This window comes from Euleptes europaea, chromosome 11, assembly GCF_029931775.1.
Source record: "Euleptes europaea isolate rEulEur1 chromosome 11, rEulEur1.hap1, whole genome shotgun sequence".
Lineage (NCBI taxonomy): Eukaryota > Metazoa > Chordata > Lepidosauria > Squamata > Sphaerodactylidae > Euleptes > Euleptes europaea.
The window spans coordinates 73,006,116-73,021,194 of NC_079322.1; the positions used below are offsets into that span (position 1 = coordinate 73,006,116).

At 45.1% G+C, this 15,079-nt stretch overlaps 1 protein-coding gene across 1 annotated transcript in view; it reads left to right on the forward strand.

Moving 5' to 3' along the window:
- The window catches only part of WDR48 (WD repeat domain 48), a 37,674-nt gene extending 26,406 nt beyond the window's left edge, over positions 1 to 11,268 (forward strand). The window contains exons 10-19 of the mRNA XM_056857290.1: positions 226 to 328; positions 965 to 1,062; positions 2,235 to 2,342; positions 3,483 to 3,579; positions 4,203 to 4,298; positions 5,184 to 5,289; positions 7,935 to 8,022; positions 9,491 to 9,567; positions 9,710 to 9,902; positions 11,142 to 11,268. Of these exons, the coding sequence (XP_056713268.1) occupies positions 226 to 328; positions 965 to 1,062; positions 2,235 to 2,342; positions 3,483 to 3,579; positions 4,203 to 4,298; positions 5,184 to 5,289; positions 7,935 to 8,022; positions 9,491 to 9,567; positions 9,710 to 9,902; positions 11,142 to 11,237 (1,062 nt within the window). The 3' untranslated portion in view covers positions 11,238 to 11,268. The remainder of the gene's footprint in view (positions 1 to 225; positions 329 to 964; positions 1,063 to 2,234; positions 2,343 to 3,482; positions 3,580 to 4,202; positions 4,299 to 5,183; positions 5,290 to 7,934; positions 8,023 to 9,490; positions 9,568 to 9,709; positions 9,903 to 11,141) is intronic.
- Positions 11,269 to 15,079: the final 3,811 nt, after the last annotated feature.

Here is a 15,079-nt window from a genome sequence, read left to right on the forward strand (position 1 = left end):
TTCTGCATGCCAAGCAGATGCTCTACCACTGAGCCACGGCCCCTCCCCAGCCAAACAACTCCTCTTGAACTGATGGCATTTTCTTGGATGGCCCTTTATAAGAAACTAAGATGCAATGTACTTTGCTCTGAGTTCTCAAGCACAAGGGGGAGGAAGAGACAAAAGAGAATTCGGTGGGTCCCTGTGGCCTCTAACCATGTTCACGTCACTTTTCTTTCCTCCCAGACTTTGAAGGGAATTCACAACTTCAGGGCTTCGGGGGACTACGACAACGATTGCACTAATCCTATTACACCTCTCTGCACACAGCCTGACCAAGTTATTAAAGGTAAAGAGTAATATTGGCGCATATTCCTTCAATACTGGCAGAGAGGTGGGGGGACAGAGAACTCCCCCCCCCATCTCCTCCGCTGTTATTATTTTTCCCTTTATCTGACCTATGGGATCCTATCCATTTACTCACCTGGCTGTAGCTATATGTTACACCAGTGGTTCCCAAAGTGGGCAATACCGCCCCCTGGGGGGTGGGATTACATAGAGGGCCATTAAGAGGCAAGGGGGCAGCAGGGGGGTACTAGAGATGGGCACCTTCAACTGTGTTGTTGGATAAGGTAGGGGGCGCTGGGGTTGAGTTTGTGGAATCAAGGGGGCCGTGGCCTGAGAAGTTTGGGAACCACTGTGTTACATCTTAGGGGCACCTTTAGATAATTTTGTTTGAATTATTGATTTTATAGGGCTTTTAAAAATGCTGTTAAGCGTTTGATTTTATTCAGTGTTATGTTACAATTTTTTGTAAGCCGCTCTGAGCCCGGCCTTGGGTAGGGAGAGCGGGGTAGAAATTTGAAGAACAAATAAATAATGCAAGAGCTCAGTTTAGTCTCTGTGTAGTCTTTGCTGGACGAGCGGTCTGTTACCTAAAACAGAGTCTCTAACTCTTTCTTTTTTCCTCCTCCCCTTTTACCAGGGGGTGCTAGTATTATTCAGTGCCACATTCTCAACGACAAGAGACACATATTAACCAAAGATACAAATAACAACGTGGCGTACTGGGATGTGTTAAAGGTGAGTGGGGTGATTGATGCACCGTTGGATCACTTCTATTCAGGCTGACTCCCTTCCACAGTAGCTGAATGTTGTGGCGGAAAGGGCCATCCCGCTGCAGCCAACTTGTGGTGACCCCGTAGGGCAGGAGCATTGAACTCATTTGTTAGAAGAGCCGGATATGACATAAATGTTGGTCAGGCCGGGCCATGCCTCGTCAGCCCAGATCGAGACTAAACATAAAAAGGCCATTCTGGATCAGATCAAGGTCCATCAAGTCCAGCAGTCTGTTCACACAGTGGCCAACCAGGTGCCTCTTGGATGCCCATGAAACAAGACAGCTGCAGCAGCATTGTCCAGGGGTGGATTTTAATACTGCATTGGCAGTTGCCAAGTTTTTATCTCGGACAATCAAGATAAACAATAAGAGAATTAGTATTTTTTATCTAGGTATCTGCTTATATATATATATAGTTCCTTTTTAATTTTGATCTTAATGTGACATTGTTCAGGGCGGAATTAGCCATATGAACAGAATCATTAAAGTAAAGCACCTTGAGAGAGATTAACAAGTAAAACAGGGTGCTTAAAACACATGCTGGCATCCTTCACTGGCATCTACCCTTTGTACTATTCATTAGCTACTTAACTACGAGAAAATGAAGCTCCTTTTTAGACGCCTTGTCCTGTGTTGGCAGTTTTTAAAGAAGGGCGCTTTCAGACTGAATAAGTTGCCTTGAAATGGTTAATCCTTGCTAAAAATGATGTTGCTGTATACTTGTTCATAGGCAGTTTTTTTTAAAAAAAAGGCATGTGCACTATCAAGTAGCTAATGAATAGTACAAAGGGTAGATGCCAGTGAAGGATGGAAGCGTGTGTTTTAAGCACCCTGTTTTACTTGTTAATCTCTCTCGGGGAGCTTTACTTTAATGATAGCTGTTCATATGGCCAATTGCGCCCTGAACAATGTCACATTAAGATCAAAATTAAAAAGGACCACCCATGATGGAATGGCATTTAGTCTAGCCAACATAAGTAATCGTCTGTATCGTGGGATTGTCTCTCTCGAGCTGCATCGGGGTATTCAGCTTGAGTGACAGCGAGCACAGGAGCATCCAGAACTAAGTGTGACCTGTGTTTGTGGCATTTTCTGTGCGGGGTAACAGCTGTATATTTGCGGTTCTCACATACAGGCGTGTAAAGTAGAAGACCTTGGGAAAATGGACCTTGAAGAAGAGATTAAAAAAAGGTTTAAAATGGTGTACGTGCCAAACTGGTTTTCCGTAGACCTAAAAACCGGGGTAAGGCACTCCTTTTAATTGTTTTCCGTAATGGACAGTTATGGGTAGTTAACTCTCTTGCAGTTGGGGAGAAGCACTTCACCAATTTAATACCAGTGATCAATTAAAATACAACCGCCGACAAAATCCGGCTCCTATGACAATGGTTCCAATGCCATATCTACAGAATTGAAAAGGATGTTATGGACGATCCCTAGCAGAGAAGTAAAATTTATTTCAGTGCATTTTATCCCTTCCTTCTTTCCAGGAGCTCAGGGCAGGGTCTGTGGTTCCTCCCATTATATCCTTGCCACAATCCTGTGAGGTAGGATGGGTTAGACTGAGAGAGGAATTGGCCCAAGATCATGGTTAAGAGCGGTGGTTTGGAGCGGTGGACTCTGATCTGGAGAACCAGGTTTGATTCCCCACTCCTCCACATGAGCAGTGGAGGCTAATCTGGTGAAATGGACTTGTTTCCCCACTCCTCCGCATGAAGCCAGCTGGGTGACCCTGGCCCAGTCACAGCTCTCTTAGAGCTCTTTCAGCCCCACCTACCTCTCATGGTGTCTGTTGTAGGGAGGGGAAGGGAAGGTGATTGTAAGCCGGTTTGATTCTCCCTTAAGTGGGAGAAAAAGTTGGCATATAAAAACTGACTCTTCTTAAGTTCCATGGCAAGTGGGGATTTGCATGTGAGTCTCCCCAGTCCTAGTTTCAGAGGGTAACCGTGTCAGTCTGCATAGAACAGCTAGATTCAAGTCCAGTAGCCCCTTTGAAACCAAGAAGAGTTTTGGGGGTATAACCCCCCCCAAAAAAAACGTTGCCGGTCTCAAAGGTGCTACTAAGATGTAGCAGTTCCCCAGGTTCTGGTGGTAACATAAGGCTTAAACTTAGGCACTTTTTCTTGTGGTTGAGAATCTTCTGAAGCAGTGAGCTGACAAATGCTTAAGTGTTCTGGAAATGGAACCAAGCTGTATGGTGATCCTACTGTACACCCATGAAAACTAATGCACAAATACTGAATTCAGGGACAAGATAATGGGCGATCTTCTAAGCCTTGTGCGCTTTGTCATAGCTTTGTGACACTGGATGCAGAGGGAAGTGTTGAGTTTCTGCTCTTAACATCTTCACGCTGCCTTCCTCCCAATGGTCTTCTTTTGACAGATGTTGACGATTACTTTAGATGAGAGTGACTGCTTTGCAGCTTGGGTCTCAGCAAAAGATGCCGGGTTCAGCAGTCCAGATGGATCAGATCCTAAATGTGAGTGTTAATTTACTTCATTAAACTGTAGAAATCCTCTTGCTTACATTAATATACTTCTGGAAGATGGAATCATAGATTTGGAAGGGACCACCAGGGTCATCTAGTCTAACCCCCTGCACAATGCAGGAAATTCCAAACTACATCCCCCCCCCACACCCCCAGTGACCTCTACTGCATACCCAGAAGATGGCCAAGATGCCCTCCCACTCATGATCTGCCTGAGGTCATAGAATCAGCATTGCTGACAGATGGCCATCTAGCCTCTGCTTAAAAACCTCCAGGCAAGGAGAGCTGACCATCTCCCGAGGAAGCCTATTCCACCAAGACACCGCTCTAACTGTTAGAAAATTCTTCTTAATGTCTAGCTGGAAACTCTTTTGATTTAATTTCAACCCGCTGGTTCTATTCTGACCTGGGGCAACAGAAAACAACTCTGCACCATCCTCACTGGGGGTGTTGGGGGGGGGGAGGTGTGAATGTCCTGCATTGTGCAGTGGGTTAAGCTAGATGACCCCGGTGGTCTCTTCCAACTCTATGATTCTATAATTATTTTAACGTGCTACATGAATGCAAGTATCATTTTTCCCCCACTATTTCCTTCTCTCTGTTACAAACTCCAGTGAACCTTGGCGGACTTTTGCTGCAGGCGCTCTTAGAATATTGGCCCAGAACACACATCAATCCGATGGATGAAGAAGAAAATGAAATGAACCATGGTGAGCTTTGTTCTGTACAGCACGGGAATGTTAGACCTCTGATATAGTTTTGGCCAATCCAGCACTGTGGCAAAATTTTCCCATGTATACATTAAGCTTTGGTATGTACCCACAGAGCATAATCTGCATCGATCAGTTCCTCCTCCTCCAAAGCATCAATGATTAGACGCTTGATAGGGAGATGGCTGGTTTTTATATGCCAACTTTCTTTACCACTTAAGAGCCAGAGTGGTGTAGTGGTTAAGAGCGGCAGACTCTGATCTGGAGAACCGGGATTGATTCCCCACTCCTCCACATGAGCGGTGGAGGCTAATCTGGTGAACTGGATTTCCTTCCCGACTCCTACACACAAAGCCAGCTGGGTGACCTTGGGCAAGTCACACTCTCAGCCCCACCTACCTCACAGAGTGTCTGTTGCTGGGAAGGGAAGGCGATTGTAAGCCGGTTTGATTCTGCATTATGTGATAAAGAAAATCGGCATATAAAAACCAACTTTTCTTCTTAAGGAAGTATCAAACTGGCTTACAACCACCTTCTCTTCCCCTCCCCACAACAGACACCCTGTGAGGAAGATTGGGCTGAAAGAGCTCTAAGAGAGCTGTGACTATTCCAAGGTCACCTGACAGGCTTCATGTGTCAGAGTGGGGAAACCAGATTAGCCTCCGCCGCTCATGTGGAGGAGTGGGGAATCAAACTCGGTTCTCCAGATCAGAGTCCACCGCTCCAAACCACTGCCCTTAACCACTACACCACGCTGGAATTAAAGTCACTTGCTGTGCTGAAAACAGGACAGACTTGTTAGACTACTTGATCCTCATAAGGCCTTAATATTGTGTTTTATTTCCCTCTTATCTTTTCCCCCCTCCAAAAAACAACCACCACCAGTGAATGGCGAGCAGGAGAATCGAGTGCAGAAAGGGAATGGCTACTTCCAGGTGCCACCACACACCCCTGTTATCTTTGGCGAAGCTGGAGGGCGCACTTTGTTCAGGTACAGCAGTCCCTAAAAGGGATTCCCGAGGGGGGCTTAGGGGTAAGCTGAGACCTTGTTAAGGAAGACAACTGCATTTGTAGATATTAAGCATCAGGTCATTTGTGCCTTTTGTAGCAGCTGCAAGACTGAATTGTCAATGGGGAGATTCTCGGTGCCAACCTTGTTTCTGTGATGAGCTCCCTCGGTGGCCTTAGTCTCCCAGCTTTGGCCCCCTCAGCTGCAGTGAAGGAATATAACAGGGCTCGTTCAAGGATTTCTGACAGAATAAACATGAAGGGCTTAGCGCACTCAAGCTGTTTCATAAAAGCCTTTAAACACACGAGTTGGACGGTGCACTGTTGCGCTTCAGTCACTGGTATATCCTTCGAAGGGGCGAAGCAGAATGATTTCATGAACTGCACAGCAGCTCACGTAAGAGGTTTCTTGAAGACTTCACTAAGACACTGTTGTGATAGAGGATGGTGTGGTTATTTTCTTCTGCCCCTGGACCAACAGGTTGTAATTAAAGAGTTTTTGGCTAAACGTTAGGAAGAACATTAGAACATAAAAAAGGCCATGCTGGGTCAGACCAAGGGCCACCAAGTCCAGGAGTCTGTCTACACAGTGGCCAACCAGGTGCCTCTAGGAAGCCCACAAACAAGATGACTGCAGCAGCATTATCCTGCCTGTGTTCCAAAGCACCTAATAGGCATGCTCCTCTGATCCAGGAGAGAATAGAGATGCATCATGACTAGCATGCATTTTTACTAGTAGCCATGAATACCCCTCTCCTCCATGAACATGTCCACTCCCTTCTTCAAACCTTCCAAGTTGATAAGAACATAAGAAAGGCCATGCTGGAGTTAGAGCAGTTCCTCAGTGGAACAGGTTTCCTCAGGAGGTGGTGGCCAGGGATCCTGGAGGGTTTTTTGTTTGTTTGTTTTTTTGCCATCTTTTGGGCATGGAGTAGGGGTCACTGAGGGTGGGGTGGGGGAGGTAGCTGTGAATTTCCTGCATTATGCAGGGGGTTGGACTAGATGACCCTGGTGGTCCCTTCCAACTCTACAATTCTATGTGACTGGCCTCTCAAAGTCACCCTTCTCATCCAATGAATAAAGGCAGTTTTTTTTTTTTTTTTGCCATCTTCTGGGCATGGAGTAGGGGTCACTGAGGGTGGGGTGGGGGATGTAGCTGTGAATTTCCTGCATTATGCAGGGGGTTGGACTAGATGACCCTGGTGGTCCCTTCCAACTCTATAATTCTATGTGACTGGCCTCTCAAAGTCACCCTTCTCATCCAATGAATAAAGGCAGTTACGGGCTCAGGAGTCGCTATGCTCCTATCAGGAGATCAGGTGTGGTTCCATCTCCACATAAACTAACACTTCCTGACAGGAAAGCAGGGCTTTTGCAGCCTTCAGGGGTAAAGGTTTTTGGGTTTTTTCTCCTTTACTAGGAACCGCTCTAATTGCTTCAACATTTATGGAAGAAAGGCACTGCAGCTTTCCCTCTCTGACTATATAGTGGGAAGAGCCTGAAGAATTCTCACCTCATAATAATGATAATAACCTTGTTAATGGGGGTTGTGAAATGCATACTGATATCTACATCCCCTGGGTTCTTTTGGTCTGTGAGGATGTGCTCCCCCCGCCAATATATGAAATTAACCTTAAATAGTGCCCTTATGGGCATGTTACCAGTGTCAAGTTCCATAAATACCAGGAAGCTGAAGTTATTGGGGGAGTTCTCCTAATACTAGATTTTAATTCATTCCTGCTTAAACTTCTACCCATGGGACATATGGGAAACCTGTGGCAAAGACCCATTTTGCTTTCCTTCTTTAACATGTTATCCACTCCATGTTGGTAGTAAAATGGTCAGTAGGCTTGGTCTAGCTTTTGACTGTGTGTATTTTAAAAGAGTGTGGACATGACGCTTAGAGGAGGGCAGGGAGCTGTTCCTGTTGGCAGCAGAGGATTGGATTCTCAATAATGGGTTTAAATTATAGGCAGAAAGGTACTGGCTAGTTATTAGAAAAAAATATTTACAATAAGAGGTTCAGCAGTGGAATGGGCTGCCTAGGGAGGTGGTGAGCTCCCCTTCACTGGCAGTCTTCAAGCTGTAGCTGGACAAACACTTGTCAGGGATGCTCTAGGCCAGGGATGTCAAACATAAGGCCCACTGGCCGGATCCACCCCCTTGAGAGCTCTTATCCGGCATGCAAACCAGCCAAGGCAGCCACCCCCTCCAGTCCTGATCTGGGCTGGGCAGGCCTGGCCTGGCCTGACTAAGGGACATTTATGACATATCCGGCCCTCATAACAATTGAGTTTGACACCCCTGCTCTAGGCTGATCCTACATTGAGCAGGGGGTTGGACTAGATGGCCTGCATGGCCCTTTCCACCTCTGTGATTCTGTTTTTGTTCCAGCTGTTCTCCAAAGTACTGCCAGACATTCAGTACAGATGGGAGTACAAAATACACTCTTAAGATGTCTTAAGTACATTAGCCTCCAAGGCTAGCAGAATGTGATGCCTCACTGTTTCCTGTCCTATCTTCTTGTTTGCGTACATTAATTCCTTGTGATTGTGAGTGCAGTAATGCACAGAAATTTCCTTCCATCTTTGGATGGGCCACTCACAGAAACAATTCCTTCCCACACAGGTTATTATGCCGGGATTCCGGTGGTGAAACAGAATCCATGCTCCTTAACGAAACTGTGCCACAATGGGTAATTGACATCACTGTGGATGTAAGTGCCTCACAATGCTTTAGAAAAGCAAGAAAGTCTAAAGAGCATTTCAGTTGTTGCTTTTTTAAAATAATCGCAACAGACCATAAATCTGCATGTGTGTGTGTTGGAGACCTTTAATATTAAAGGGGTATTTTAAATATGGTAAACTCAAGGCATGAAAGAATGCAACACCATTCTTTGTTGCCCATACTTGCTTACAGGAAAGCAAACTGTAAAAAATTGTTTTTTAGAGCCAACATGGTGTGGTTGTTAAGAGTGTCAGATTAGGAGCTGGGAGACCCCGGTTCGAATCCCCACTTGTGTCATGGAAGCTTGCTGGTTGACCTTGGGCCAGTCACACACTCTCAGCCTAACCTACCTCACAGGGTTGTTGTGAGGATAAAATGAAGAGAGAGAGAAGAGGTTTTTTTATACACTGACTTTCTGTACCACTTAAGGGAGAATCGAACCGGCTTACAATCACCTTCCCTTCCCCTCCCCACAACAGGCACCCTGGGAAGTAGGTGGGGCTGAGAGAGTTCAGAGAGAACTGTGACAAACCCAAGGTCACCCAGCTGGCTTCATGTGGAGGAGTGGGGGAACCAATCCGGTTCACCAGATTAGCCTCCACCGCTCATGTGGAGGAGTGGGGAATCAAACCCGGTTCTCCAGATTAGAGTTCACTGCTCCAAACCACTGCTCTTAACCACTTCACCACGCTGGAGAAAATTGGGGTATAAATAAAAAGTAAATAATAAAATAATGTTGGATTCTAATTGTGGCGTTACTGAAATCAATTCCCAGAGATGGGAATGAGCTTGGTTCCCTGGCGGTTTGGCCTCCCAGAGTAAGAACAATGTAGTACATAGTCCAGTACCAAGGCCTGTTCTGACCAGTTAACCTGCCTGAAAAATCTGAGGGGAACTTGGAACAGCCCTTATAGGTAGTATGAAGAGCAATGTGAGAAAGAAAAAATTGGGGAGGCCCCAGTATGTGGCCCTGGGGCTATTTGGATTGCAAGCCAGGATTATGTGGTTTCAGTTGCTTGTGCCTAAACAAATGCAGCGTTGCTAGGCTAAAACCAAGCAGGAAGAAATAATCTAGAAAGTGCATACTTCTCAAATTGCATATGCTTTAAATGAGAGATTGTGGTGTGTGCGTGTGCGAGCGCGCCATCAAGCCACAGGTGACTTATGATGACCCCGCAGGGTTTTCAAGGCAAGATACTTTGGAGGTGGTTTGCCATTGCCTCCCTCCAGGTGGGCAGAAAGAGTTCGGAGAGAACTGTGACTGGCCCAAGGTCACACAGCAGGTTTCATTTGGAGGAGTGTGGGAATTGAACCCAGTTCTCCAGATTAGAGTCCGCCACGCTTAACCACTACACCACACTGTCTCCTTTGTGCTGCTTAAGCAGAAATAAATGTACTTGTTGCATGATAGGAAGCAAAACATAAGTTTTAACTATCTCTTTGGCCTTTTTTTGCAGAAAAATATGCCAAAATTCAATAAGATTCCCTTCTACCTCCAACCTCATTCATCCTCTGGGGCAAAAACACTGAAGAAGTAAGTGTACGCCTATTTTTTACTCTGTCTGCTTGTTGGTTGTTTTTTTAAAACCCCTCTTGGCTTCCCAGCTCATGAAACTATTAGGCAAGATTGCCCGAGCCCCTCCGCCTCTCACCTTCCTGTTGCTTCGTTTCTGCAGGGATCGACTGTCAGCCAGTGACATGTTGCAAGTCCGTAAGGTGATGGAGCATGTCTATGAGAAAATAATAAACCTGGACAATGAATCGCAGACCACCAGCTCTTCCAACAACGAAAAAGCGGGAGAACAGGAGAAAGAAGAGGATATTGCAGTTTTAGCAGAAGAGAAAATTGAACTCTTATGTCAGGACCAGGTATACTCATCACCCAGTCCATGCACTTTCTCTCCATTTCCTCCCCTCCCTACATATTGGGTGAATTTCTCAAGACCTGTGCCCCTTGTCCAAGGGATGTGCTGTCTCCCATACTGTAGAGAGAAGAGAAACAATTTGTGTTACTTCGGATGATTGTTTTATATACACACCTCTACCTTCTGAGAGAGCAAGGATGTCTTGAGTGCTTTGCTGTAGCTGGGACACAGAAAGAAGAGCCTGAAGCCTTTTTCCTAGCCTGCAGAATGGGGGATGGCGCTCCCCATCGCTGGGGAAAAGGCAAAAGCTTTTGCCTCTGTCTGTCCTCTTCACCTGTAACCACACTGACCTCCATGAATCTGTCCAATCCCCTTTTATAGCTGTCTATGCCTGTAATGATCACTACACCCTCTGGCAATGAATTCCACATTTTAATCACTCTACGTGAAGAAGTATTTCCTTTTGGCCTTCCTTTGCCCATCTGCTTCATTGGGCTGTTTAGCTTGGAAAGAAGGTGGTTAAGGGGAGACCTGATAAAGGTCTATAAAATTATGTATGGTATGGAAAGAGTGGACAGGGAGAAGCCTTCTCCCTCGCTCATAATACTAGAAAGCAGGGTCATCTGCTGAAGCTGGAGGGTGACAGATTCAAAGCTGATAAAAGAAAGTATTTCTTCCCACAGTGCATAGTTAAATTGCGGAACTCCCTGCCCCAGGATATGGTGGCTGCCAACTTGGAAGGCTTTAAGAGGGGAGTGGACATGTTCATGGAGGAGAGGGGTATTCATAGCTACTGGTCAAAATGGCTACTAGTCATGATGCATACCTATTCTCTCCAGGATCAAGGAGCATGCCTATTATACTAGGTGCTGTGGAACACAGGCAGGATAATGCTGCTGCAGTCATTTTGTTTGTGGGCTTCCTGGAGGCCCCTGGTTGGCCACTGTGTGAACAGACTGCTGGACTTGATGGGCCTTGTTGTGATCCAGCATGGCTTTTCTTAAGTTCTTATGGAAACACATGAAAGAGGACACACATCCTTTGTCAGAGAAGATCCATGCTTAAAAGCTGGGGGGAAGCACATGGATGTTTTCTGGTTTGAATTTTGATTGTGGGAAGTGCACACAGGTTATCCTCAGGGTTGGAACCCCCTCCTTAGATATTGTGTCTATAGTGGGGGAAAGACAATCTGCTGGTGCGCTTCCTCCTGGTGATAAACCTGGTTTTTAATTTTCTGCTGCAGGTTTTGGATCCAAACATGGACCTTCGGACGGTCAAGCACTTCATATGGAAGAGCGGCGGCGACTTGACCCTCCACTACCGCCAGAAGTCGACGTGAGAGCCAAGCGGCGGGCCCAACTGGTGGCAAACCCCCCTGACCTTCTGGTTGCAGCTGTAGTGCTCTAGAAGCCCACTGAAACCCCTAAGGTAGATCTGACACTTCTAATCGCCTCCGTGCGGACAGAGTCTACGTTGAACTGAAGTGACTAATAAATCTGTAATATAAACGAATCTCTACGACCTAAAGTTCTGTCCTTCTCAAGGTTCAAGTGAGAGTGTCATGCGAAAGCCCATTAAGTGGTTCGTGTTATGAGGTGTGCAGAGACCAGGTGATCCAGTGCAGATGTTTTGCTTCCATCTTCCACCGGGCTTTTGACTTCTGTTTTTATTTCCGGGATCCATACCCTCGTCTGCTCAAGCTTGATATGAAAAACAAAAACACTGTTCATTTGTTCACAGTGTAAAACCACTGCATGTGCTGGACCTCATCCATACATTCCATGTATACTGAAAATCCTTCTCATCAAAGCAAATTTGGCCCCTTCTCTCTAGTCGCAAGATCTGTTGTACAGTGGAGCACAAACCGCCTTCCTCGTACAAGCTGAAGGTGACCGATGCCCTTTAGCCTTGTTGATACTGTGAGCTCGTAAGAAACCGTCTGGTATTCAAAGTTTAACAAAGTAGTTGGTGTGATTACAGGGTCAGTTACAGTGGTGCGGTGCATCATGATGGAATATTTCAACACCTTTAACTAGATTTTTAACAAGTGAAATGTAGCTTCGTTACTGTCCTTTTCTTTTTTCCTTTTCTCGAAGGTGACTCTGCTAGTCACAATTCCAAGTAATTGTGCTCTGTATTTCTGACAACTTGGCAACAATCTCTAGGATCTTTGCAGTAAATACCCATAGTTGTGATAGCAAAAAGGATTTGCAGTTTTTTTTCCTCCCATGGTTTTTTATATGCCTTTTTGGATATTTTTTGTTGTTGTAAGCTGTATACAGCTTAGCTTTTCTTTTCCACTGTTTCTAAGACATTTTACAGCTTTTTTTTTCATGCGCTCATTATATAGAATTTAACTGGTTTGGAGGAAGGGGAGGGAATGTTTTGATGTTTGGGCAAGAAACCATAAATTGCAATAAAAAAAAAGTTTGACTGGAACACAGATAATATTGCAACAACAAAATTTTATGAAACGGTCCTTATCTGAAACAGAAGCACAGGTGCCTTTCAGGGGCAAGAAAGGAAAGGTGTCCACCCCACCCCTGAAATTAGCATTCTTCCCTTTCTTGTATCATGGCACCCAGCATATAAGCAACAGCCTCGAGTACATCTTAATTCCTGTAGGCATGCGAGTGTTTGGAGGGTAATAAAGGCCCCGATTAAAATGTTACCTTTGTGGAACGGGAGCCACTCTGGTTATTTATGCAACTGGCTGCTGGGGTTGGCAGAACAGCGCAGTTACTCGCACGGACCTTTGCCCCGCCCTACAAGCTGGCAGCGCCAGCATGGGAGGTAGTCCAGAAATGAGAGCCACGCTAGACCCTGAGAAAGGCACATCCCGAAGTTTGTAGAAGGTTGGGGATCATTTCAAAAGTAACAGATGCCTTTAAGTCTTTCTGCTTTTATCCTTCAAGACATTTCACTCTTTTATGGGGGGGAAGAGTGGGTTCTTCCCATTCAGAGTAAACTACACCCCCTTCTGCCCTTGCCCAGAGAGTAACCACGTCACCTGCCCTCTTCATGCTTTTGTTTCTAGAGAATATTAAAGCAGCTGTCGTGCTGTGAAGACACAGCATGGATTTGCCCTCCATCATTAACAGCAATGTTCAAAGTCTGGGATCAGAAGGCTAGGATGCATCTTTTCCACCTTGAACCTAATTCCACTTGTAATTCCTATTTGTGTATACAAAAATCTCTCTTGCACTTTAACAAAGTGTTTTTTTATTGGCTTAACCCAGCTGTACACTGTTCTCAGTTGTCTTTATTAATAGAGGGGAGGGGAAGTTTGTGCTTTGTTCTTATAGATGCCAGTTCTGGATTTCTTGCTCTCCTTACATATTCATTGAAAGTAACTCTCCTGCTTTTCCTTCTACCCCCCCTTTGGTTTTAAAAATCAGCCAAGGTTCTAAACTTGTTTCTACAATCCCAGTTGTGTAGTTTCTGGAAAGATTGACAGAGGATCTGTAATGCCAAAAGGATGAATATGTATTTCACAATTGTATAGAATAAAGAAACTTTAGCTAACATTTCTAATTAGCTTCAGTGATTTCTCTGGTCTTGAATGTTGCCTCACTAGCAAATGTATTCCTGAGACCGCATATGTTGGCGTCTACTTGTTGAGTGGTACAAACGTGGTTTAGATGGAAGTAGATCTTTCTCTTTCGTCATTCAGAATGTGAAGTATTCCAGTCAGCCCTATGATTGATATGTGGAGCTGAAAACCCTAAGCAGGGGTAAAAAGTAGTGATTTCCTGCCACTTGCTTTAATGGTGCCATCTTCATATGCCTCTGCAACTATAAAAGGTCAGCTATATTATCTTGACATAAAAACTTATTCATGATATTCTCAAGTACCAATAGGCCTTAAGGTAGGTAATATAGGAACTACTGATAATACTGTTTTGTTACAGAACACATGGTCTTTTTAGGGTTGCCCTCCTAGATCACGATTGACTGCCCTGGAGAACAGACAGGGCATTGAGGCCAAAGCCTTCCCCGAATGTGCTAGCACCTTCCTGGTGCTAGGATTTGGAGGTTTACTTAGATTAATGGAGGACAAGTCCATTAGTAGCTAAGCTAGATTCTTAAGTGTAAGGATGTGTCACTGGGTCGCCATGAGTCAGAAGCGATTTAACAGCACTCACAGCAGCCATAACTATATTCACCATCAGCAACGTCCACAACTTAATTACTTGTATGAATTACTTTTGTCTGTCCTCAATCTGCTGTCCAACAATTTTAGTAGAGGCCACTGAATACTGTTATAGGAGAATATTGCATATATTATAATGGCTTCCTACATTAGCCTTCTCTCAAACCAGAGAAAGTTACGTAAACTTCTGTATGGCTTAACAGTTTAATTCACAGCTGTTGGCCTTTTCAACAATAGAAGAGTTAGTTTTTATATGCCAACTTTCTCTACCACTTAAGGAAGAATCAATCACCTTCCCTTCCCCTCCCCACAGCAAACACCCTGTGAGGTCGGTGGGGCTGAGAGAGCTCTAAGTGAGCTGTGACTAGCCCAATGTCACCCAGCTGGCTTATCACAGAATCAGAGTTGGAAGGGACCAGGGTTATCTAGCCAACCCGCTGCATAATGCAGGCAATTCACACCTTCCCCCACACACATCCCGTGACCCCTACTCCATGCCCAGAAGATGGCCATGCCATCCCTCTCATGATCTGCCGAAGATCACAGAATCAGCATTGCTGATAGATGGGCATCTAGCCTCTGCTTAAAAACCTCCAGGGAAGGTTTCATGTTTAGGAGTGGGGAAACTAATCCAGCTCACCAGATTAACTTTTGGCGCGCATGTGGAGGAGTGGGGAATCAAACCTGGCTCTCCAGAGTCCACTGCTCCAAACCACTGCTCTTAACCACGACACCAAACTGGCTAGTACATTAATCCATATCAATTTCTCTCCCCAATTTAGAATTTTTGTTGAAATTAACGGGGCAATTCTAGTATGTACTTAGAACTCCATCCTTGGGCTATATCCCAAAATACACTTACGCCATCCCCAAAGGTAAGATCCCTCCTGTGTCTCAAAAGAATGCTGAAGAAATAGCTACAGGTAAGTTTTACAGCCAGAGGTCAATTCCTGCCATATGGTTCAGCTTCATTTATACATATTCGTACGTGAAAAGGTGTTTAAATGAGGATGCAATGGTATCTCAGC